Here is a 27137-nt window from a genome sequence, read left to right as displayed (position 1 = left end):
GTTTGTAGTTTGGAGACGTACCACAGCTCTCTGGCTGAAAATTCAAAATGCCCTTCTCTAAACTGCAAGTCCCAAGAGTATTGTTATGAAAGTGAATTAATATGTGCTATTCAGGTGGCCTTTCACATTCACTGGGGTTAGGGGGATAGGACCACTATTTTTTTTACACTTCTCCAGGAACCTTTATGATCTCCAGCATGATTCTGTGATCAAAAGTTTGTGAGTCGAGTCTTCAATTGCTCTTTGAGAATGGATGAGAATCTTGGCAACATATGTTTCTTCTTTTACATGTAAATCACTGCCAAACTGCAGACAGTCATTGTTCTGGCATAAATATCCTTCTCTAACTTACATGTCCTGACCCCATAAATGCTGCCTTCTGCAGGATCACAGTGAAAACTGGCAGAATTGTTTTGGGAGATCATTGAGCTCTGTCAGCTATATACAATCCTACCCAAATCATGATAAAATATTTTTTCAAGCACATTATTCTTACAAATATAGTCTATAGACACTTGTTGCAGGCAGGTTTTAACCTGAGGCCAAAAACCCTCCAGCAAAACACACATATATACATAACACAAACCAAAGTTTTGTGCTCTTCTTTACTAGTTTTAAACTGAAATAATGTTAATATTCACAGGATGCTGCTTCCTTCTTGTAGCACCATCGCAAGATTAGTCCTGATTTTATATAGTCAATTTCCCTGAAAAAAAATTATCTCTGAGCAATATGTTAAAAATCTAGCCATTAATCTGCTTGACTGTTAAATGTAAATGGTCACGTAGTACATTGTGTTCATTGCTAGTGTGCTCATATTCTTAATGTACGTTGATGAATAAATTTACATATATTTAAATGTGCAGCATAGATTTTAAATACTGATTAAAGAGTATAGCTTTTAATAGTTGATTTACTTTTGCTATTTCAGTTTATCAGTGAAAAACAACCATAGAGAGATAAAATGCTGTAGATTGGGTGGTACTGCAAATCACTCTCTGGCCTTGATCCAAAGATATCAAAGCTAAATCCCACTGAAACCAATTATACAAATTAGTCACTCCCATTACTTTCAGCGGGATTTAGTCATGAGCTGTTGGTGGGACCCAAAACAGTGCTGTGTGTTCTGCAGCAGAGGAATTTTAGTACTGCAAGTACTTTGAATGTTAACTTGTTCATATTTGTTAAACTATGCTGAGCTTGAGTTATACAACTCACTTGGATAATAAAATATGAGCAAAAACAAATCGCTCATGTTAAAAGAGTTTGGGAGATTATTAGATTTCTCCTTAGTTTCCGATTTAGGGCCAACAAGGTAAAATGTCACAAGTATAATCCAGTCAGAACAATACAGCAGACTCTTTGCCATTCTAGTATTATTTATTTATTATTATTTATTTGGGGTTCTTTTACCCCGCCCTTCTCACCCCGAAGAGGACCCAGGGCGGCTTACACAGTAAGGCACGATTAGATGCCAGCATCACAACAATCATCACAACTTACAGTAAAATTCACAGTTACTAACAGCTTCATGCATTATTCCAGTAAAGTCAATAAAATCAATAAAAACAATACAAACCTAAATTCCTCCCTTACATTGTCAGTGTTTGCTGTCTCATAGATCCGCTTTTAATACCATTTCGTCCATCCTGCTGATCTTTAATTGCCTGGTTGCCCAAAGGCCTGGTCCCATAACCAAGTAGCAATTAGTAGTATTTTGTACTTGTCCAGAAATACTAAAGATGGAGAAAGGATGGATAGTCAATTCTAAACAACAAGACTCTGAGGAGGATGTGGTCCACAGATATGCTGGTGGAGAAACAGAGAGGAAGGCGGAGTTTTCAAATTGCCCGATGTGATTATCAGATAGCCTTTAACTCTGGAAATAGAAAGAACAAGTCTCTAGCAGAACTGTTCATAATGAAACATTAGAAATAGGAAGGTACATGGAGGCCAAAATGAAAGGGGAAGGAACTACCTGCAGGAAAGTTTCATAAGTCCCTCCCAGCCGACTGGTGCAAACGCCAGCCAGAAATGCTGGTCTTTCACAAGGGGATCCAAGTGCTCCCCTCCTGCCATCTGGTTGGCCCCTTCTGTCTGGAGGTGCATGTTTTAGGGTTTTTTTCTTGAGACACAAAACTCTCAAGTATTTCCTATTCGACATCTTCAGCATTCAGTTTATAGAGGCCAGATATATTAGGTAGTGTGTAAATCAAGGGTAGGAATCACACAGCCGTTCAGATGTTTTGAATTGTCATTCAGTACTGTCTGTGCAAGCTAGGGTTATTGAGAGTTACAGTTCAACAAAACCTAGAGGATCATATAATTTCCCAGGCCATTCCCAAGCTTGAATGTAAGCTTGGCGTTCAGTTATATGATTAGTGCAGTTGTGTTAGTTGAACTTGTGATTCTTCTAAAAGTTCCCTATGGGGCTTTTGGGTATATTCACTGACAAGACATTTCTGCAACACATCTCAGCAACAGTTATTTTGCAATGTGTAAACAGAATCCCACACGATATTAAAATGCACTAGAAGGATGTTTCTGTGCATCTTTATTTATTTATTTATTTATTTATTTACTGCATTTGTTGACCGCCATTCTCAGCCCTACGGCGACTCACAGTGGTGTACAACATATAAAAACAGTTTACAATAAGGGAATATCACAACGAAATATCAACATGACTATCAATAATACAATTACACTAAATCATCCGCGCCGTCTCATCGTAGAATCATAAACCAATCTCGTTATCCATATTCCATATTCTTCTTATGTCTTTTCTGTATCAGGATTTAAATCATTTGAGAATGGAAAAACAGAAGGTTCTAGGAATCTGGAATAATATTACAAGTGGTTTGCGTTAAATGTTTGTTTGCTTTGCTGTCTTCCATGGAGATTAGGTCCCAACAGAACCAGTTTGTTGTGGTGCTAGAGTTGTTTCCACTAGTTTCTTGGTACGTTCAATCACTTAAGGACTAGGAAATTGTTATAGCTGATATTGGGAAGAGGATTGTTTTAAATGATTTTATCAAATGATCCCTTATAGTTTCGTGTCACTGCTGCTGAGGCTGCTGCTGCTAGCATGTGCAAAAAGGATTTGGGAATCTGACATGTCTTTGACAGGCTGCTAAATAACTGTGGGTTGGTACAAAAGTAGGGAGATTAGGTAACTGCCTTAGACTAGACAGTGGCCTAGATCTCACAGTGTTTTCACCTACGCAGCCAGGACTTTCTTCCTCTGCTCCCAATTTGCCCCCAAAGGTTTCTTGGAGTTTTTAGTCTTTACAGGGGAAGGAAAGAGGTTACTCCATTCTTACTGGACTTTTTATCCATCTGGAACAGGACTGTCTAATCCAGCCTTTCCCAGACTTTTTACCTGGAGGAACCATTGAAATAATTTTCACATCTCAGGGAACTCTGGCATAAAAAATGTGATATCTACAGTCACTGTAGATGGTTTTGGGAATATTTCCTTATATTTTATTTTAATCCCAGGCAAGGAAGAATTCAGAGTTCCCATAATCCAGGGGTGTCAGATTCATTTGGCGAGTGAGCATATATCCCATATCTTGTCTGTTCCAACTACAGTTCCGTCCTCATGATGCTCTTTCCCACATCCTTAATGAAGGTCTAGCCCCACTGTTCGCTTCTTTTGAGCTCCTCTCTCAGAAAGATATTCTCCCACTACTATCTCATCTACGTTTTATCCATTTTTATCCTCTGCATTTGGCCCGCCCATTGTGTTCTATTTCTTTATCTTGTTATTTTGTAACTGTTTATTTTATTTTGCTATTTTATGTATCTTATTTTGATGTTATTTTTTCTTTGTTGTATTTTATTTTACTGCATTGTAATTTTGGGCTTGGCCTCATTTTAGCTGCCCCGAGTCCCCTTTGGGGAGATAGTGGTGGGATATAAATAAAATTTCTTATTATCATCATCATCATCATCATCATTGAGGAACACAACAGCTTTATGGTTGCCTTCAAAGGTCCGTTGAATCCATGGATGGAAATTCTGTGGATACAGCAGGCCAATTATAATTTTCTTGCATAGTGTCAGTACTCTTTTGTTTTTATCCAATTTGGGCCCCCAGATATTATTGAATGACAATTCCCATCACTTTTGATTATCTGCCATGTAGACTGGGTTTAATGGAAATTACACCCCAACAGCACCTGTGGCTTTGAGGTGAAAGGGCATTTTAAATCCGGACATCATATCCACAAGCCTTGTTTTTAAATTCAAACCTCAGTATCCTGACTAAACAGAAAATTCATCATGTCTAATGATGACTTGTGGCCCAGCATCTGGAGGGCCACAAAAATGTCATGGCGGACCAGATTTGGCCCAGTGACCTTGAGTTTGACGGCTGTGTGCATAATCTATTGAAAATTATTCAGAGGGCTCAGCCCAGATATTAGTTTTCTAAGAACAGAGAGATTGGATTCATAAATCCAATCCTTAACAGCACATTCCCATTGCAATGGTATATTATTAGATGCTTATTTACAATAGGATCTATCAATACGTATACAATCAGTCAGGGTAGAACATAGGATGAGCTGTGAACTGTAAAAACATTGTATACATGTTGACATTCTGTTCATGTGGTTGATATTATATATTTTGTGATATTGTATACATGTGGATCTTCTGGTAAAATAACATGCAGGGAAAGCTATAATGCAAAATACTCTTAAGATACATAATTAGATACAAATCACTAAACGATCATGTAAGGTGAGAATTGTGTGATTTTATTGTAGTGTTTTTGTTTTTTTTAAAAAAAAATCTACAGTAATTCTCTTAAAGACATTTGATTTTTTCTCACCAGTGTTCTCCCAATTCTGTGTCTTTATTATGTCTGGCAAACAATTTGAGTAAATAAGCAACATCAACCATGCACGAATGTTTTGTAGAGTACAAAATGTTCTTTCTACCAGCAGCAACTAACAAACAATCAGATTTAAGTGCAAAGCACTGCCATTACTTGCTGCAAAATCTGGCAAGATTATCCTATTATAAAATTACATTCTAAAATATGTACTTCTGTGCCCCACTGTGAAGGCTAAGGTGTCGCTGTATTACGTCCATAACTATCTATGATGGATAAGTGGTTGCACCTTAAACCTAAGCTTAATTTTGAGACTGTCACACTTCACCTTCATATCACCCTCTGTTTGCACTATATTTTGATGTTTAAAATGTTACAAACCTCATAATAGTAATAAAAATCAATACCTTTGTGTTTTTTCTGCCTCTTGCAATTTGCCATCGACTTAAGAATGGAACTTATGAATGATACTAGTCAGGGGCTGGGACTTTTGTTTGCTTGTAGGACGAATAAAGAGCTCAGTTTCCAGGAGTTCCCATGGATTGTGAGTTTGAAGCAAAGGCTGGATGGCCCTCTGTTGGGAGTGATTTCATAGTGTCAGAGGGGCGGAGTGGATGATCCTTGTCTCTTCAAACTGTGATTCTGTAGTCTAAATACGACTGCATTGTTCTGCAGAACCTCTACTGCTTAAAAGTAGGTTTAGTTCGAGTTTCTTAGGCTCACCTTTTCTAGAACATGCCCTCTTTCAGACTGGAGGAAGTGGACAAGGTGAAGTATGTCAAGGAGGAAGAAAAGCATGCTGGATTAAAGTAAGGTGAGGAAAATGCCAAACCTGCAAGCCTCATCCCTGTGAAGGTTATTGAATGGCACACCTGTTTCCAAATGCGGTGACTGTCAGAAGAGGCAAAGAAGGGAGAAAGGAAAGACTCTGGTGTAGCCAAGCCTGTAAAATCTGTATAATGGCATTCTTGAGCCAGTCAGTGTCAGGAGGAAGAACAAAATGCACCAGAATGAGACAGGTTATTGTTCTTATTTGTACTCATGCAGGAGTTTCATGTACCAATGTGCTTCATAGCATATTTGCAATACTTTGGGCACATTTCATTTTAGAATTAGATAGGTATTGAAAATTCTGTTGTAGCCAGATCCATTGTTTGAATTCTTAAATATTGCTAAATAAACAATTTGAATTGTTCTTACTGAAATACAATGCTAAGGTTTGAAATATTTCTAGTAGCAATTATCGCAGCTTATATAATAAGGGTATTTTAAAGTGAGAGTTGTCATAGCAATTGGAGGTTTGAAGTAGACTTTTTCGCATTTCAAAATAAGGTAACCCTATTTTAGGGTTGGCTTTAGGGTTCGTTGTTTTAAAAGCATGGCTTTTTAAAAAAATGTTTCGGTCTGCCTTCATACAATGTTTTTATCTGCTGTGCACCACCTTGGAAGCTCCAGCAGGCTGGAAAGTGATTTAAAGCACCATATTTTGTGGTTGTGGTGGGGTGGGGGGGGGAGGGGGATGGGACACTTCCAAAATATGAAAAATCATGATCTTACCCAGTGAAAGTAAACTTGAAGTTTTCCATTCTTTCCTACAAGGACCCAGTAAATTAAGGATTGCATCCTTGCCCATAATTTCTAGGGAAATGGCAATGTTATATGTTTGGGGGGAAGATTTGAGATACCATAAGTCAGGCCTCTTCAATCCACAGCCCTGCTAGTATTTTGGACTTCATTTCCCAGAATTCCTGACTATTGAACAAGCTGGCTTGGGGTCTGGGAGTTGGAAGCACAAACAGCTGGAGAGCAATAGTTGAAAAGGCCTGCCATAAGGAAGCAAAGCTGGATTATACTGTTCTCCTTGCCAGGGTTTTCTCTGATGAAACTCCGTGAAAGTCATCTCTCCCATAGCAGGTCTACACTGGCTGGTAAACTTGTGGCCAGTTCAGAGCAGAAATCTCTGACAGAGGTGTCCACACATGCACCCAACACAGTCCAGCCAGGCCAAAACTACATTGGCTGTACTGGACCATCACCTCACTTTTCGAGTCACCATTACCACTCCTAACTGGCCACATAGCTTAGTACAAGTTTCTTTTGTCGGGAGAAAAAGCAGGGTATAAATGGTGATGATGATGATGATGATGGTGATGTCTACATGGGGTGTCCAGCATAACCAGGTCACATAGAGGTCTGTGGCCAACTGGGAAAGATATGATGGCACTGACACTGGCACAATTCATCCCCCTTTCCCTACACTGATGAGTTCAGGGAAAATGTGATAGCAGTGGTTTTTTGTGCAGACAGTGGACATCCGAACTGAACCTGATTCAGCTATCAGCTCTGCCCTTAAGCCACAGGATGCTCCGTAGTTTCAAGCAAACTCTGGAGCATACCTCAACTTCGCATGCAGTGAGGCAAAACCAAATTTAACCCAGGATAACCCATAGTACTCACTGGAAGTAATAAGAGTGTTGTAAAAATAGCCTGATGCCTATTCAAGGGGAGTCCAGGTTTTCATGCACATTTAGGCCTCTGATTATTTGAGAAGATTTACAAGTAATGATGACAGAAAGAGAACCTTGGAATATTTTACACTGAACATGTGTGTGTGTGTATGTGTTTCATCCATAAACTCTTGGCCTCTTGCCTAGTGATGGGGGAAATGTCTGGAAAGGGGTGGTCAACTGAAGGACAATTTAAAGCTACACTGTAATTTTATTCCGAATCCTCAAAGGTGCATGAGCGCTATTATATCTTACAATATGTGACGGTAAAGGTAGAGAAAATATTTAAAAGCTTAGCATTTTCATATATGGGTCATTGTGTGAATTTAAAGGTAGATCATTTGTTTAGAAACCCAGGCGTTTGCTCAACTTTAAACGTTGTTGACTGTAGCCCTGGTATTAGCCCCCTTTTAATTGAAAGACCTTATTGCCTCTTCTAAATGATCTATGTGAAGCTATTTCCATACATTTAAAATTAATTGATAAATGTGCTCTGTTTTACAAGCTAGTGTCCATTGCATGAGTTCACAGAACTCAAGAGTGATGAACTTGATTATAAAAACCACAGACACCCCTAAATACAGGTTAAACCATTTCCCATCATTCTGGCTGACAATGGCATGAAATTCGTTGTTAATCTTAACTATAGTAGGTATGTTGACTCATAGAATCATAGAATCAAAGAGTTGGAAGAGACCTCATGGGCCATCCAGTCCAACCCCCTGCCAAGAAGCAGGAATATTGCATCCAAATCACCCCTGACAGATGGCCATCCAGCCTCTGTTTAAAAGCTTCCAAAGAAGGAGCCTCCACCACACTCCGGGGCAGAGAGTTTCACTGCTGAACGGCTCTCACAGTCAGGAAGTTCTTCCTAATGTTCAGATGGAATCTCCTTTCTTGTAGTTTGAAGCCATTGTTTCATGTCCTAGTCTCCAGGGAAGCAGACAAGTTTTCTCCCTCCTCCCTGTGGCTTCCTCTCACATATTTATACATGGCTATCATATCTCCTCTCAGCCTTCTCTTCTTAAGGCTAAACACGCCCAGCTCCTTAAGCCGCTCCTCATAGGGCTTGTTCTCCAGACCCTTGATCATTCTAATGGAATTTACCCATATGTCATCTCTCCATTCAACAATTGATTCAATGGATATACTATAGTTAAAGTTAACAACAAATTTAATGCTGTAGTCAGCCAGAATGATGGGAAATGGTTTAACCTGTATTTAGGGGTGTATGTGGTTTTTATAAGCAAGCACATTTATTATGTATATATATCATACACTTCTACCCCGCCCTTCTCCCCCCTGAGGGGGGACTCAGGGCGGCCTCATACAAGCACCGTACGGTGCTATCCCCATATAAACAGTCAACAAATACATTAAAATATTAAATCAATTCATTAAAACAGTAGATTAAATACGCCAGTTAAAACCAAATCCAAATCTGGGCTAAATCTATGTCGCAGGTATCCTAAGTCTTCTTTCCAGTTGCCGCTGTCCGCATCACTCCAATGGTCTTTTCTGTAAACTCATGCAAATGACTAGTTCACACTAACGAAGAGGATTCAAGATGTTGTCTGTTAATTCTACAGCTTTCATATACCTGTTCCAATACACTGCAAATGACAGGCATTCAAAGATCAACTCAGCATTCAGTATTGTAATCATTAGTTAGTGTATCATTTAATGCTCCTCTTGTATGACCTGAATAAAAAAATCCATGCATGTAAGCTATCTGGGCCATTGTGTTTGCCACTGTGAATATTTGGCAGGTGGGAAGAAACATCCTCCCTACCCCACAGAGCTGTAAAATCCAGTTTTCTCTGATGGGTTTAGCAGTTGTGAGACTGCCAGTCAGCTAAGGTTTTACAAGAGTTATTGTCATTGTGATTTTCAGATGAGTCATCTAGTATATTGCCCCCAAAGGCACCTCATTATGATTCAGTGTGCAGCAGCATATAAGATTACTAAGGCTTTGGGGGCTTCGTAGATCCGAGTGGGGGCTGCAGTTGCTCAGCATCCTAAAGTCGTGGCATTGTGCTTAATTGACACCTTTGATGTAGCCCCTAAGACAGCACCTGCACCTCCCACTGCTGCTCAGAAGACGTCAGCCTTTACGCAGAAAAGGCTTCGGCTTATGAATCCTGCATCTCATTCAGCTCTCTCTGCGAGCAGCTTTGGCTATCCTTAACTAATCCCAGCGCTTCCCATTTCTGCTAGTGCCTGGCTATAGTACAAAGGCAAGCATTTTCCTGCTTGGCATTATCAGGTTTAAAAACTAAGTCTGTGTCCATGTTAGAACTCATAGAAGGTAAGTTAAATGCCTTATTGCTATCCTGGCGTGTAAATATTAATTCAAGGCAGAGAGTTGGGTGTCTGGTAGCGGATGCTTTTTTTCTCCCTGTTGCTGCTGAATATAGTTTGTAACCTAGCAGTGCTGTGTCTGAGGAGACATTTTATTCCGTAGCATTTCTCTTGCTTTCAATCTCTCCATCTCTCTCCTGCTTTCTCTTTTGGCTTTTCAGTACATGATTAGTAGTATCCTGTGCTCAGTTGCTCTGTGCTTTGCTCTTGGGAGGGAGGTGCTCTTAATTTTACAGTAGATTTTATGGAAATGGAAAGGATGCTTGTAAAAACTGCATCAACAGTTTCAAAGAGCCATTCATATTTTAGGACAGCCAGGCAACGATATTAGAAAAATGGCAGAGTCCATAAGAGTTATCTCTGGGTTAATGCTTGGGTCAAAGGTACCATGCAGAAATCTTTACAACTGAGTAACCCATTGCTATTAACACTACCTCTATATTCTGTCCCTATTCTGTTAAGGCACTGATTTTAAATTGCTAATGAATAACACCATGAGACATCCCACCCCCACACAGAAATAGAAGATTTTATGCAGAGAGTAACTGCTTAAACATGGTGGGGGGAAAGCATATGGCTGTGCTTCTTTTTGCATTCACAAAGACTCCACAGTTGAAGGCAATAATTTTAATTCTATCAGCGTTGTGTCCACAGAGTGAATACAAATTAGATGATCACTTGTTTAAACATAATGTAAGGCATGCCAGTATTGATACACTCATGCTATAAAGCGGAATTACTTGCAAGCTCCCTTAATTGAATGTTTATTATGGAGGTTAGGAGCATATATATGTAGAAGAAATGGCATGATCAAATAACATTTATTATGTAGAGAGACATGGAGGAAGAGTGTGAATTGTTCATATTGCAGTACTACACAGATCTGATGCTATTCTTCTTTATTTGTTTCTCTGTTTTTCTAGTCAATGGAACTCCTGGTAGCCAGCTTTCTACTCCCCGCTCTGGGAAGTCTCCAAGCCCTTCTCCCACCAGCCCAGGAAGCCTGCGGAAGCAGAGGGTAAGAAAACTGGAGGCTTAAGATTGGCCAAGAAAGAGGCTTTGGCACTATTTAGCTTTGTCTATTACAGTGGTTTTCACACGCTCTACCATCAGGGAATACTTTGCCTATTCATTGATCACCTGAGAAACTTCTTGTGGTGAGGAATTTCCTCACTGTGCTTTGTAAGGCATCTAATTGGCTTTTCCTTATCTTCTGATCTTCTCTATTTCTATTTCCCCCTGTACCCACATTCTGTGAATATTTCCAGAATGTGTGTATGTACACACTAATGTGGTTTTATCAGCCTTCCATTTGTATGCATTATTTGCTTTCCTACACTGGTAGGCAAAAGTAATTTTGTGCATCAAAATACTGTCTGTTATGCATGTCCTTTCTCCAAAACCCCCAGAATGCAGCATTTCCATGTACTCAGCTGCTTGTGTGCATATCAGAGTAAGAAAAAGTATTGTAAATGAATGGAAGGGATCTCATTTTATAACAACACTATGATGTGCATATGTGGTGATCTTTGAAAAATCAAGAAATAGAGTTCAGATAACTAATATGATGGTATTGCAGTGTAACCAGAAGTTTGTAGTTTGGAACTTGTGAGAAATTTGAAGACATTTCTTATTTGAAAAACTTAACATTTGCACCTCAAGAATCCCTGTGACCCACTTCTGGAATTGTGGTATGCTGCAGAAAAAGTATTTTTGTATAGTATAATAATGCTCAGTGTAGTCCAAGATGTACTGGATGTGAGGAGAAGGCAGTGTGGGGGTGATGAGGAGATAGGAGTTTCTTGTGCCAACATATCCACCTTCTCTTGGCTGGTCTCAGAGATCAAATGAGTGAGGAACCTGCTATCACAACTGCTCTGCTGGCTGAGATGACAGAGGAAGGGTCAACAAAAGAAGAGAGGAAGAATGGAACAAAGGAGTTCCAAATGTTCCCCTAGTCCAAAAATATAGTAATTGCATTAGTATAAAGTTATGAAGGGCCTGAGTAATCCTAAATAATTTCCAAAATCCCTAAATTGGAAGTGGTTTAGATTCAACAAAGCTTGAGCAGGCCTAGTATTGAGTCAGCTGGCTCTCGGTCATGTGAGTTATGATTGTGCCTTAAACCTTTTTGCCTCACAGTTGTTCTATGTGAACAGAGTTCAGTCTGGGAGACACATAACTCTTTCTAAAGGATATTTTCAGGATAGTGAAGGACAGGCTGTCTTCCAGGGAATCATAATAGCCATTGTTCATCTTTTCACTGGGAATGTAGCAACAATTACATTTAAAACTCTTGTAAGGAAGCTGTTCTATAAGCTTAGCAACAACCAAGAAAGTTGCACTATGTTTGGCATTGTTGAAAGATATCTACCCAAAGTTATTTATTATGGTGAATACAGTTTAAAGATTTCATTGAAAAACATTTTACTGCAGGAAATAAATGTTAGACTCCCAGTGCCCTCCTTACCCTTTCCTCCATATTACATGAACTAAGAACAGTGAATATAATTTTCTAAACTGACACCCATGAATTCTAAGGCATAAAAAAGAAAGAAAGGGTGCTTTTTCAAAGCTAAGTGCAGTAAATGTCACATAAGAATGGTTCTGGACTGTGGGAAACAAATTAACTATAAAGACATCTGTACCTTATATTGGACTTGAGAGGTATCTGTGTGGTCTCCTTTGTATTCTTTTTGAGGGTGAAAAAAACAACAATACAATAGTCAAAAACCAGTCATACACTCAGAATAATGGTACTAAGTGTTTTCATGTTTTCAACATATGTTAGTACTATTGGTCATTCTAAATGCTATAGATATACCTCTCAACTGTTTTGTACATAGGATATATATCTCAACAATGCATACGAATTGGAAGAGACACCTGCGTTATTCACGTGAACTCATTGTATTCCAATAAAGTCACCCTTAATGCAGCACACTCATGTCTTTCATTTCTGTTTACTAATACAGTTTGGTCCATCTTTTGACTGAACTCATTTAGTTCCATCTTTTGGCTGAACTAATCCAAGACATGCTCTGAGGATACATGGTACAGTAATTTTATAGAAATTGTAAATGTAGGCTTGTAGTAACTGGATTAGCAACTAGTCAGATGAATGATGTCAAATAAATGGAATGAATTGCTTAACTTACCTATCCATTGTAGGAGAATGATATGCACATCATTCAATTTGGCTATGAGTATTTTTGTACAGCAGGTCTAACATCGAAATCAGTACCACTGTTTATTTGTCAAGGCCTCTTCCCAATAAAGAGGTCATTTCCAACCCTTGGTCCTGTTCTTACTCACTTTATTTACAGCTTGTTTATCTGTCCGTGTGAAGTAGGAAAAGAAAGGAAGACAAGCAGGGAAACCCACCTTGTTCTGTTTCCTCCAGGAGAATCACATAAATGAATAAGTACAGCAATGATGAGGAGAGGCATATATTGTCCACATAGATAAGATGGCCCACTAGGAATATCTTACCCAAGGATTGCACCCCCTCCCCCCAAAAAAACCACTGGAACAATCACTGGCCCACTGTAAGATGAGCTAAAGAACCAATGTTCAGTTAATTTATGCCAACAATAAAATAGACTTGTGGAGTTTTGGAGAAGACAACTTTGGAGTAAAAAGCCAACTAAACTTTTGTTGGATTCAGAGTGCAGAAGCCATGAAACAGTGAAAAAAATCATGAATAACCCTCTCTCCTTTTTTAAACCAAGAGAATATTTCTCTAGCAATCTCTTGGTCCTCCAGGGTGACTCAAGCGACCTTATCCCATGAGTAGGAGGAAAGTTGGGGAAAGCGTAGGGAAACACCTTACTCCATTCCCTCCCACGGAGGTCCATCTAAAGGGATAGCCAGCCGTTACAAGTCCTTTCCCCTGGTTTTCCCCACTTGGAGTCTGGCAGCACCCAACTCTTTAAAATGCATTCTGGCCTCTGTTTCTATGTGCTGTGGAAATGGAGTCTCACCAGAAGTGCCCTTAACTTCATGTTATGGCCATGGGACTCTGTTTCCGCAGCACATGGAAATGGAGCTCAGAATCCATGGAATGAGATCCTAAATCAGTATTACACTAAGGCTCTAAGGTAGTGCTTCTCAACCTGTGGGTCCCCAGGTGTTTTGACCTACAACTCCCAGAAATCCCAGCTAGTTTACCAGCTGTTAGGATTTCTGGGTGTTGAAGGCCAAAAACATCTGGGGATCCCAGGTTGAGAACCACTGCTCTAAGGAATCTTAGAGAAATGTTCTCTTTAGGAATCTCTAGAATAGCTATATAGTCTGTTTCTGGTGAAAGTTGACCACAGAGTCACCCCAGAGAACCTAGGGATTTCTAGAGAAGTGTTAATCAAATTCACAGCTAAACAAATCTACAACAGTTAAGTTTGCAGATATTGAGGGCCAATTGTATATAAACCATACTTTGAAACTAAACTTTTTTCCTAAGACATATTGAGACAAACCAAAGTCTGCCCAAGTCTGACAATAATACTTTATTGCAGTTTTAAAAATGAGTCAAACCTTCTGATCCTGTGACTGTTTCAGATAAAGAGAAGGGAACTGATTCTCATGCACAGTTCATTTATCTTGTTTGTACTGCAAAAAATAACACATGAAATAACAATACCATATTTAAGTTTTAGTTTGGGGATCCCTTCCCTAAACCATTACATCTTCAACAGCCAGGAAAGTTGGCAAGGCAGGAATCTTATTATATTAGTTCAAGGAGTCTTTTGGCTCCCTTCTTCTGGTTTCAGCCTAAACTGACAGTGCAGGGTAACACTACTAACCATCTCAGTCATCAACCAGTTTGATTCACAGTGAACCCAGGTCTACACTGGACTACTAAAATGCTAAAAATCAAGCCACTAAAGCAGAACCTTTTGGCCTAGATCTGAGGAAGGAATCATGTGGCTTTCATGATGGAGTGCATTAGCATTGTAAAATGAATGTACTTTAACACTACTATAACTGTTATGCCTCAATGCTGTGGGATCTTAGGATTTGTAGTTTGGTGCGACAACATTATTATTTAGCAGAGAAGGCTAAAAGTCATATAAAACTGTGTCTCCTATGATTCCATAGCATAGAGGCACAGCAGTTAAAGTGGTACACTAGTTCAACAACATAGATGTACCCATCATCAGTGGGGAGGACAACTGTGAGTTGTAGGCTCACAACACCTGCATAATTTCCAGTGTGGTCTAGATCCTTGGTCAACTCCTTTATACAGTTACAGTAGTCAAATAGCCAGGACTGGATTTAGGGCCAGAAAGTTCTCAGCGTAAGATGCATTTACCACCACATTAAGGAGATGGCTTTATTTACAAGAACAATCCAAATATAGTATAGGTAATGTACTTTTGCACACTAGCATATGGAGAGGAGGAGGATTAGATTAGATGGATTTTTTTTGTCATGTCAGGAGCAACTTGAGAAACTACAAGTCGCTTCTGGTGTGAGAGAATTGGTCGTCTGCAAGGACGTTGCCCAGGGGATGCCCGGATGTTTTGATGTTTTACCATCCTTGTGGGAGGCTTCTCTCATGTCCCTGCATGAGGAACTGGAGCTGATAAAGGGAGCTCATCCATGCTGCAACTGTCAGTCTTCAGTCCTGCCGGCACAGGGGTTTAACCCACTGCACCACTGGGGGCTCCAGTTTAGATGGATTAGATGGTTGAGAGATCATTGCCAGGCCTCTGGTTAAGAATTATTTTTATTTAGGCTTCCCAGCCCAATGACTACATAACCTACCTGCACTGTTCGGTAAAACCTTGTACACTAGTGTGGATGTTTTGTTTAGATTTATGTTATTATAGAATTTTATCTGACTATGTGTAGTTTAATTTATAGATGTTAAGTTTAATTTACTGATGCTAGGTTTTTAATTTGATGTTAGGTTTTAATGCTACTTTATATGTGGGGTTTTTCTGGGATTTTATATCAGTATCATGTGAATGTTTGGCACTGAATGTTTGCCATTGTTATGTTGGAATCCGCCCTGAGTCCCCTCGGGGAGATAGGGTGGGATACAAATAGTTTTTATTTATTTATTTATAACATTTGAATCCCATCCTATCTCAACCTTTGCAGAGGTGCCAACAACAGAGTAAAACCAACACAAATATACATACATATTATAATAAAATATAAAATAAAAGAAGCAACATTTCTGCTTCTTGGCAGGGGGTTGGACTGGATGTCCCATGAGGTCTCTTCCAACTCTATGATTCTATGATTCTAAAACAATATAAAAACATTTTAAAATAAAAATATTTTTATTTTTATTTTTATTATAGATAAAAATATTTAAAACAGTAAATATGTGACTAAAGCACATTTTTGAAACGAACCAGAATCTACTACTTTAAAATAATTCTAATATCACAGATCGACATGATACATCAACCAAAAATGAAAACAATAGCAGTCAATTGAAGACACTAAGTTGGCCTTGCCAGGTAAGATGCAAAAGCATAGGAACAGAGCACAGTAAGAGTGCAAAGTATGGGATCTACAAAAACAATGTGGGCTGTGAAGCAAGAAGCATACCATATTTTGTAATCATATCAGTACAATGGTCTCACTTGATTAACCTGAGCACCAGAATTTTCTCTCTTTAACAGAGATGTAAGTTCTCATAGGTCTGATGACGTTCAAAGGCAGAACAAGGTCTTAACAGTAATTAAGTGTGAATTTCCAGAACTTCTGGCAATGCAAAACGGTTAGGAAGCCTTAAAACCCAACATTCTTGATAGCTAGGTTTTCTGAGTGAACCTATATAGTCTTAAAAACTTGAATATCTAAGATTTGTGATTTTGCATTCCAGTCAAGAATTGACTTCAATTTAACCTCCTAGACTCTGATTATTTTAAGTGTCTACTGAACATTTTCATCATTATAAGTTGATGACATAATTAGCTTAGCTTTTGTGTCTGCCTCTTGAGTATTTTTCTATAATGAGTATATTGATACCTTTAGAAAAGGTGGAAGGTGTTGTCACTATAAAATTAAAGAAAAGAAGTTGATTGAGGCATTGTGAACAGAAAATGAGGAATTAGTAGGAATCAGGAACGGTTATTTCCTCTTATAGTATATCGGGGAAGTTAAAAAATGGTGAGAAGTCCCCCCACCACCACCTTTCCCCATGCAGTTATGTACACAGACTGCAAGTTGCACAGGGAAAAAAAATAGCTGCCCCTAACTTTTTGTACCCTCTATGGTCTGGTCTGTCACACTGAAGGCTTGCAAGACTTTCAATACCAGGCAGCATACTTACATTCACACAATCTTACAATTACAAATGGCCCTTTGAAGGCATCCATAAGGCTGATGTGACCCTCGATGAAAATGAGTTTAATACCTTGCTCAACGAACTTGTTCTTATATTGAATGTAGAGGACTGCTTGAGACTGAAAGAAGTAGTCTGTATTTTTAAACTGTCTTTTTCCAAGTACGAACTGACCCTTTTGACTTTAAGATTCATCTGAGGGAGTTCTCAGATTCTGAAAACTACTAAGACAAACTGTTTTCCAGGGGCCAATGTGAAGCTTCTTAAGGCCATGTTATAGCAGTGGAAAAGGCCAAAGGAAAAAGAAAGTGACCAAAAGTACTACATTTCTGGTCGCTACCTGCCTAGAACTAAAGCTAGAAAACTACAAAACCATGGCATCATGGAAGAACAGTTGTGGCTATCTGGAGAAACTCTTGATATCAATGGATTTGGTTCCCACCCCATTTCCAACCATTGCATAATCAATCAGACATGTTCTCTAAATTTCTGTCAGTGATTTGAATCCGGGGAACAGGGTGAACTCCATCTGTCAGCTCCAGCTTCTCATGCAGGGACATGAGAGAAGTTTCCCACAGGATGGTAAAGCATCCATGTGTCCCTAGGCAATGTCCTTGCATATGGCCAATTCTCTCACACCAGAAGCGACTTGCAGTTCCTCAAGTCACTCCTGACATGAAAAAAAAAACTCTTCAAAACCCAGATTTTCCAATAAACTTTTGTCATACTTTTGTTATTGCTTACTGCAACTAAACCCAAGTATATGTAACCAAACATAATACATATTTTTCACTTTTTGAAATCTGTCTTTCTTCCTTCCTTTTGGTGCATCATCCTTATTGTTTCTAAATTTATGTCATAAATTGGGCAAGGACTTGGAATTTATTGCAAGTATTGGGAGAATGCAGCCTCTTTAATTATTGTTTGTCTGCAGCTCCCGTCATTCCTCATCAAAGGCAGAGACAAGAAAAGCATTTCAACTACTCAGACACCTTGAGAGTAATTAAGAATCTACTGGTGCATTATGCTTGTCCAGGAATCATTGTCTTTTGTTAACTTCGTAGAGATTTGGGAAAGTAACTTTCAGGGTTCACAACACCAGCCAATATAGCTGGTATCCATCCTGGTTTAGAGATTCTGGAAACTATAGTCCACAAAGCAATTTTATTTAGTTCTTGCTTCAGGAAAGCTCTATTGCCTATATTTAACTTAGTTGCCCATATCTAAGGTGGCTCTGAGAAGACAGCAATGCAGTGCCATTACTATCCTCATCCCCTATATTCTACTTCAGAGCTTAGTTGTAGAAAATTTATGTTGTTGTGTAAAGAAAAATACAATTCCTTCCTTATAAGCTGTCTCTGATATCAGTTTGTGTCACAAAAATTAAAGCAACTTAAATGTGGGAAGTATATGGCTACCAACCATGTTGTTGGGAGAATAATGCTAGTGCTTACTTCCTGAGACTTCTGACATGGGGGAATGCCAAAAGAAATATAGTGCTGCCTTGAAGAGCCATTACAGTTCAGCAGTAAGGTGGACTTCAGCAACTATCAACCTAGAACAGTGGTTCTCAACCTGTGGGTCTCCAGGTGTTTTGGCCTACAACTCCCAGAAATCCCAGCTAGTTTACCAGCTGTTAGGATTTCTGGGAGTTGAAGGCCAAAACATCTGTTGAGAACTACTGACCTAGAAGAAGGAAAACACAGAATACATTGGTTTATAGGGTAACCTTATCAATGAAAAGTCAGAATCTGGATAATAATCCTCGGCCTTCTTTAATTTCATTTTTTCTGGTGATTGTCGTAATTTGATGTGTGTTCTGGATACGGGCTTGTTGTTCTACACTGGTAGTAAACTAGTCACCCATTGCTGGAAACATGGTTGGAATTCTTTATCACAGTTATGATCACGAACCTGGAATTATACATCTGTAAGTAAAGGTGAAAATTTCCCCTGACATTAAGTCTAGTCATGTCCAACTCTGGGGGTTAGTGCTTATCTCCACTTCTAAGTCTAAGAACCGGCGTTGTCCATAGACATCTCCAACATCTGATATATATTCATAGTCACATGTGTAGCACTGTTGTATTCCCCTTCACCTGCATCACCAGGTATCGGCCACACTAAGAAAAGGAGATCTATTTTCCTGGTGTTTGGAGCACAGATGGATGATATAGACACATCCTTTTCACCAATACATGAATCTACAAAAATCAGAGGCAGAACCCTGTTAAAGGTCCTCAGCACAATCTCACTTGATACCAGTGGGGTGTCTTACAACCTTGCCCCAGCCACAAGCAGAACAGGCCTTCTTCTCTCAGTGTCTGGTAAAAAAAAAAGGTTTGGGAGGCCAGGAGGCATTACTTAGTTATGCACAACTAACTATGTATCCCATGTAGAATTCTACCATGATTCTGATATAGGTCAGATCCACCTCTCATATGTTGTAATGTAGCATTTTATCCTGTGTATCTGAATTTCAAATTGAAAATGAAGTAATGGGTGGTGAGTGATTCAACATAAGAGATAACAGTACTTTGTGTATATACTTGTGTATGTTGACTTCATGTATAAATTGAGGACAGTTTTTTGGGGGCAAAGTTATGGATTTTAATATAGGTGGATAAATTGAGAGTCATTCCAAAGAGAGGAGAAAGCACCAAAGCCACTTCAGAAAGTCAGCTGCTCCTGGTCGCTACCATTATTCCACTCAGGTATTCAGAAAGTTCAGAAGCTATGTTGCGGTAGAGAGGGGAGAGGGTGTTGGTGCTTCTTTTAGGTTTTCCCAGGATGAACTAAGCTCTTGCCCTTTACCATTAAGAAATTAAAAATAAGAGTTTAGACACAACAAATACATTGGCCTTGTATTGGTCAACCCATATTTTTGTGGTTGTTATTTCCTTAAATATCTAGACATATGCATGAGTATAGTACATGTGCAATTCTTAATAGAAAATGAAACTGTCTCAGTAGAAAATAAACTTTGATTCAGTCTGGGTCCCTCCAATAGATTTTGGGCTATAAGCTCCATAAACCTCAACTATCATGGCTGATGTTTCTGATGTTTCATGACTGTAGGCCGAAACATATGGAGAGACCCAAGCTGCAAGTGAGTCTTCCATGCCCTTTCCAGTGTGCCATTGTCACACTGTAGATTGAAACAATGCTAGGAGAGTCAGATGAATTATTTTGTCATAGAAAAGGCATGACATTTCACATTAGCACTTTTATCTCCATCCCTTCTAAGCAAACATCTCATAATTCACCTCAAATAATGCTGCTATCACTCTCTTCTTCCTTCTGAACATCCTCTCCTTCTTTTTTCTGTACTGTATATCTCTGAGACATGTGTTGTGCTGTATAGATTGAATGAGGCCACCCATTATACTCCCACACCTTTGGCATTTGTAAATTATTTGATCAGTGAGAGGAAGCTGGCAGTAGGAGTGCAAAACAAATGGAGATGCATAGTCTTAACATGTGCACAGAGTCAGAAATGCACATGCTCTCTTTTCCTCTGCTGATATGAACTGGTTGCTTGGCTACCACTGGTAAGAGCACAGAAGCTACATTTTCCCACCATGCTATTCTTCTACTTCCCTCCTCCCTTATATAAAGCAAGAAGAAAAAAGCCAAAGCAATATAAAGGCATCATTGTGGCACATTCTCACAATATGGAACTGTTTTAAAATCACCAATGGGTTAAAGTGTCAGAATAAGAGTAAAATGTCAATAATAATAATATTATGATAATATGATAAATATTTGACAAAGTACAAATGTGTTCATTTGAGAAGATAAACTTTAACTCGCTGGATAGACAGATGGGGTCTTCCCCAAGGGCAGTAATTTTTTTTAAAAAAAGAGAGAGAATTAAGTTGCAGTGCAGGAAATAAAATACAGCAAACAAATCTATACTGCACTTCATCTTACAGGACCTGTATCGCCCACTCTCTTCGGATGATTTGGATTCAGTAGGAGACTCTGTGTAAAAACAGAAAATGGAACAGTGCTTAATGGTTTGTGACTGGGTTAAAGTTTAACACTTCTTAAGAATGTAGTTAGTTGCTAATCAATATTAGTGAATTGCACAAAAAGTGTTTTTTCCTATTTTGATATTAAAACACCGGCGTTTGTTCATTTATATTATGATGACAATTTGTTAATACGATATTGCTTGATTTCTATGATAAAGTACAGGCAGTCTTCCTCAACCTAGTAGTATCTCTCATTTGCAACCAGTGTGATAATGCCTCATGCTGGCTAAGAATGATGGGAGATGTGGTCCAGCCCATCTGGAGAAATCTGGTTGGGAGATGCTATGTTAGGGGATGCTTTTTTTAAAAAAAAATCAAAATTAAATTGTGCATACTTTTTGAAATGAAATAAATAATGCAAAAAGGTGCTATTATTTTCCTAAGTGCTCTGTGTGGGTTGTATCCATGATTAGTAGGAGCAGAATAGAGATTAGTGTGAGGGATCTGCCAGTAGGGCTAAACCCCCTAAAAATCATCTGAAGGATCTCTAATGTAGGTCACAGAGGGCCCTTCCACACAACCCTATATCCCAGAATATCATGGCAGAAAATCCCACATTATCTGAGTGTGTGCTCAGATAACCCAGTTCAAAGCACATATTGTGGGGTTTTCTGCCTTGATATTCTGGGATATAGGGCTGTGTGGAGGGGTCCAGAGTTGGTAGATGGAGGGACAAAAAGTCTAAGACATCAGTTGAGGCAATTTCCATCAACATCCATCCCCCTCACACTAGTATTGGATACAAACCCATAACATTATGCTTGCTTACAAAACAAACTTGGGCCCTTCCACATAGCCCTATATCCCAGAATATCATGTCAGGAAATCCCAAAATATCTGCTCTGAACTGTGTTATCTGAGTCCACACTCAGATAATGTGGGATTTTCTGCCTTGATATTCTGGGATATAGGGCTGTGTGAAAGGGCCCCCAATTTGAGAAAGGCAATTTGCAAATTTGCTGGGAGAGCAATTAATAGACCATAAACATGTTTAGAAAAGAATAGCCAGCATAGACACAGGCCACCATTCTGCACCTTTTTTAGTTAACTATTGGTAGCTTTCTAGTTCGTTCTTGCTACAGTAAAAATGGATAGCATGAACTGAATTCGGAAAGAAAAATGACCATGATATTAAAGCTGATAAAATAATGAATTACATGAAGTAATGGATTGCAAGAATTTTTTTCTACATATTATCTCTGAATGTATATATGGGAACAGGGTTTCTAAGGCTCAGTTGCAACAAAAATGAGTCCAGTTTTCTCCTCAAGTTTCCTTATTGAAAATTTGAATCTCCATGTTGATTTAAATATTTTATGCTAAAAGCAATTTCTCCACTGTGAATTTTTCCTTCCCATTGTGATTTTGTGTATAATGAAATGCACAACCCATTCTGGAGTAAAATTTCCTATAGATGTATAGGTTTTAAAGTGGTTATTTTAAAGAGCTATACAAGGGAAAGATCTGGTGGACATGTTTTCTGTGAAAGCCACACAAAGTAAATGTAGTTTTTAAAAGAGAAATTTCCACTGGCTCAGTCTTTAGGTAGCTCAACCACTTTGTGACAATATATATGTACTGTACTAAAAGTTTGTATTCTACTGTTTTGGAAAACAGTGTTCTTACTGCAAAATATCATGGTCTGAATAAATGCTTGCTTGATTTTTATTCCGTATTTGTTAACCAGGATGTAATTAGGTGTAACATTTCAAACAGTTGTATTGACAGTTGACCTCTGCATTGTTAATTTTCAATACAGGTAATAGTTGCAACTACACCTAAATGCCTTTTGAGTGTCCTGCTACTTCCTTATCATTTAAAAATATTTAGGATTTTTAATATGCACTCTCTTTTAAGAAACAACACCAAATAAAAAAATCTGTCTGTAGTATAACTTATAGTATGTATTCTACTTTGTTACCTGGTGAATGAGCTTATACTGATATTAGTTAATTTTCTATGAATTAATGAAATCAATTCCTTCTGAAAAACCCTAAAGGGCTGGCTTATTTATAGTTCCTCTTTTCAGAAGAAACTATATATTAAAGTACTGTATTTTTAAAGGCAATTTGCCATTACATTTAAAACAGACAGAAGGAATGTCATATACCAGTTAGTCCTGGAACAAGGATAATGAATTTTTAAAGGGATCTCTCTTGGAAAACCTACAAATTGACAAGTTTGAAAAAAATTAAAATATTGTAATTCGATTTTCTTCTGTTATTATAGACTTAGACTAATTTGAAATTTGCTTTATCCAGTAAGAATAGGATTCTCAGTGCTGTTGCATTTAAAATTCATGGCTGTGGATTTGCTAAGTAGGAAAGGGTATATTTTTAAAATTGTTACTTAATGGGTAACTAAGCATATTTCTGGTCAGAATTCTCAAAGACATAAATGTAAAGAAAAAGTTTGTGAGCCCCTTAGTATGGTCACATAATTGCAATGTAAAATGTTATGAGATCTTGATAACCCCATAACCCAAGAATAAAGAACCAAGAAGTAAGAGGGGACCACTCCTAAATAGAATGGTTGTGATCATGAAACCTCTCTACAGTTGGCCTTCCACTTTATGGTTTTCACTTTTGCAGGTTTGATTATTTGCAGGTATGATTTAATATGTACTCTCTTGAGGAATCTCTAGATCAGTGGTTCTCAACCTGTGCATACCCAGATGTTTTGGCATTCAACTCTCAGAAATCCTAACAGCTGGTAAAATGGCTGGGATTTCTGTCAGTTGTAGGCCAAAACACCTGGGGACCCACAGGTTGAGAACCACTGCCCTAGATCCTCTAGCATAATTCTGAATTAAACATTTGTCAGATATTGACTATAGAATTGTGCTAGAGTACTTAGAAATTCATAGAGAGAACAGTTCTCTAGGCCAGTGGTTCACAATCTATGGGTCCCCAGATGTTTTGGCCTTCAACTCCCAGAAATCCTAAAAGCTGGTAAGTTGTAGGCTGAAACACCTGGGGACCCACAGATTGAGAACCACTGCTCTAGGTATTATAGGTTCTCCAACCCAATTCTATGGTCACCTTTCCACAAAAGTTTACCAGCTGTTAGGATTTCTGGGAGTTGAAGACTAAAACATCTGGGGACACACAGGTTGACACCCACTGGTCTAGGTCCTTCAGTATGAATTCTGCTGGAAGCTAGCTCCAGGATTGCACTGGAAGACCTAGACATTTCTAGAGAGAAAATTTGCATCAAATCTGCAAATAATCAAATTCACAGAAGTCACACCCTTAAAAGTGGAGCACTGATGGTAATTTGTCCAAGCTCTGTTTTGAATCATATGCAATGCACTGAAGATCTCTCTGTGTTCTAAGAGATCATTTTTCTCAACTGTTGAAACTGATATTTTTATCAAATTCACCACATGCACACCTGTTTCATGTAATTTTATCTCAGTGTGATTGTATACCAGTGTACAGGATTGCATGAAAAATAACAGAAGTATTCCTATTGCATCCAGAATTGTGTACTTCAAAGCTGCTTGTTATTCTATGCGCACACATATGCATGCACACACAATGTATGTGTGTGTATTTAAATGCCTCCTAATGTAGATATTTGGGCATTTTTATTTGCATTTGTTTAAATTAATATCTATGCAGCAAGATATAGACAAGAATGTACTAGTTATATTGTGTACTCATCTAGTGTGTTGTGATATTAAAAAGTGATCATTGTTGTTCCCATTGTATAAATAATCTTCATTTGGTTTCTATTGTCCAGTAAAAGAAAACAGCAGTATTGTGAATGCTTATTGATCAAATAAGTTTACAGTTTTATATACTGTTATTTGAAATACTATTTTCTTTTTAATCTTTCTCTCTCTTTGTTTCAATATAATTCTTAAACTGCAAAATCTGTAAAACATTTTACATAATGTGCAATTGAAAATAGTTTTGCTTTTCTAATCAATCAAGTAATCCACTTTCAATTTTTGTACCATCAGTGCAATGCATTGTATGTTTATCTTGTGTTTAATCTTGCCATACTTGACTGCCTTTGCTGGATTTTATGCCGTGAGTCGTGTAATAAATAAATGGGAAAATCTGTTTTAAAAATTTAGTGAACTTCTTCTGAAAATGGGAAAACTAGACAAAACTCAATTTCCACACTAACTTAGCCACATTTTTGTGGTCAACAAGTATGGAAGCCATAAATCTTAACTGGCAGTTTGAAATATGAATACATTCAGTGGTTTTTTAAATGTAAATTTGTGGGTACTACCTTAAAAATACTTAAAGATGGAATTTCTAGTGGGTACTTGGGATAATAATTTAACCAAACCATATTACCACATATCCTTGTTATGGCAAATAATAGACCTGATGTCAGAATGGGGAATGCATTTGATATATTCTTGAGTTTTGTTCTAGTCACATATCAACTTGCTTTCAAAAGCACTATCCTTGCATTTCCTATTAGAAAAACCTTAAAAGACTTGAGTTATGGAAATGACATTGGAGAGAGGTTAAGGCCTACTGTTTTAAAATATTCTGAGACATGCTTTCTCATTTTTCCAGTGAGAAACACAGTAACAGAAAATAGTCAATTTTTGCTAGTTAAAATGCCCTCTGTTTACATGAGCAAAACGTTTTTGAAATAGATTCAAGGGGGTGATAAAAACTACTTCAGGCTAGTTTCGAATCTTGGTTTTCTTATCAAAGTGTTGGTATTCCACCAATGGTTCTTTTATCCTAAGCATTTAAAATATTCAGAGAATCTCAGCTTTTGGTGAGGATGTATATAAGAATTAAGTCTAACTCATTAATTATATGCATACATTCTAGGCCAGTGGTTCTCAACCTGTAGGTCCCCAGATGTTTTGGCCTTCAACTCACAGAAATCCCAACCAGTTTACCAGCTGTTATTAAACTGGATGGGATTTCTGAGAGTTGTAGGCCAAAACACTGGGCACCCACAGGTTGAGAACCACTGTTCTAGTCACTGAAAGGACAGCAAATATATGACAGAGATAATCATGTAGCTCAGGATGCATCAGTAGAATCAGTGCAGGTAGACACCACAACTCCACAGCCTTCTAATGACTCAATGTTGTGGAATCATGGCAACTGTAATTTTACAAGGTCTTCAGACTTCTCTGCCAAAGAGTGCTACAATTCCAGTCATTCCATAGCATTGAGTCATGGTAATCACAGTGGTGTCAAACTTCATTAAATGTAGATGCATCCTTAGTCTTCCCTAAGCTTACACTCCCCACTTCCAACTTGTATAGCCAGTGAGGGGAGGTCATGGGACATGTGGTCATGGGAGGTATGAGGGAGAAAGAAAGTACAGGATCACTAAGTGATCATTAAAAAAAAAAAACAAATTAAAGCAAACACACATTGTTCAGCAATACTGGGCCCTACATTATTTTAATCTTTTCTTCCCTTACTTAATTACAATTTTCAAATGCCCTGCTGAAATGGATAGTCAATCACTGCAATCACTAAAAAGAAAAGAAAAGTACGGTTACATAGGCTTAAATCAAGAGAACATTCACAACTGTTGATTTACCATGCTGCTACTGATTCAGTGACTCTACAGTAGATGGGATTACAAAGAGCGGAAAGAATAGGGAAGTGAATGACACTGTAATCTAGGAGAGAAAAAGTAGTGAGTAATTACTAAATGCATACTTGGAAAAGAAAGAGGCAGGGTAAAATATCATTTAAAGAAATGCCAAATACTGTAAAGGTGGAAATAGGAAAGTTTACACTGGTATTTTATACACCCATCTACCCACCTTTCTCTTGAATTCCTGAAAGAAAAATAAGAGGATGGATCTCAATGCTGATGATGAATGTACTGTCTTCTATTTTTATGGGGAGTTCATTAACATATAATGCCTCCCACTATGGTTTGAGTGTTGGACCTGAGTTCAACTCTCCACTCCACCATGGAAACCCATGGGTTGGTCTTGTGCAAGTCAAACTGTCTTAACCTCAGAGAAAGGCAAAGGCAACCCCGTCAGAACAAATTTTGCCAAGAAACCCCAGTGGTAGGTTTGCCTTGAAGTACCATAAAACAGAAATTATTTGAAGACACACATCATTAATGTCTAG

The 27137-nt window shown here is 38.3% G+C and overlaps 1 protein-coding gene across 4 annotated transcripts in view; it reads left to right on the top strand.

Annotated features, from left to right (window-relative positions):
- Positions 1 to 27137, top strand: part of DCLK1 (doublecortin like kinase 1) — a 247634-nt gene that overhangs the window by 158842 nt on the left and 61655 nt on the right. For 2 of the 4 annotated variants that reach the window (XM_060770818.2, XM_060770819.2), the window contains exon 6: positions 10635 to 10729. In XM_060770818.2, the coding sequence (XP_060626801.2) occupies positions 10635 to 10729 (95 nt within the window). Of the gene's footprint in view, positions 1 to 9318; positions 9659 to 10634; positions 10730 to 20949; positions 25131 to 27137 lie in introns of those variants that run through there. The other 2 variants (XM_060770822.2, XM_060770820.2) reach the window with 2 other exon arrangements.

Source organism: Anolis sagrei, chromosome 3 (genome assembly GCF_037176765.1).
Source record: "Anolis sagrei isolate rAnoSag1 chromosome 3, rAnoSag1.mat, whole genome shotgun sequence".
Taxonomy (NCBI): Eukaryota; Metazoa; Chordata; class Lepidosauria; order Squamata; family Dactyloidae; genus Anolis; species Anolis sagrei.
This window is presented reverse-complemented; position numbering and strand designations above follow the sequence as displayed.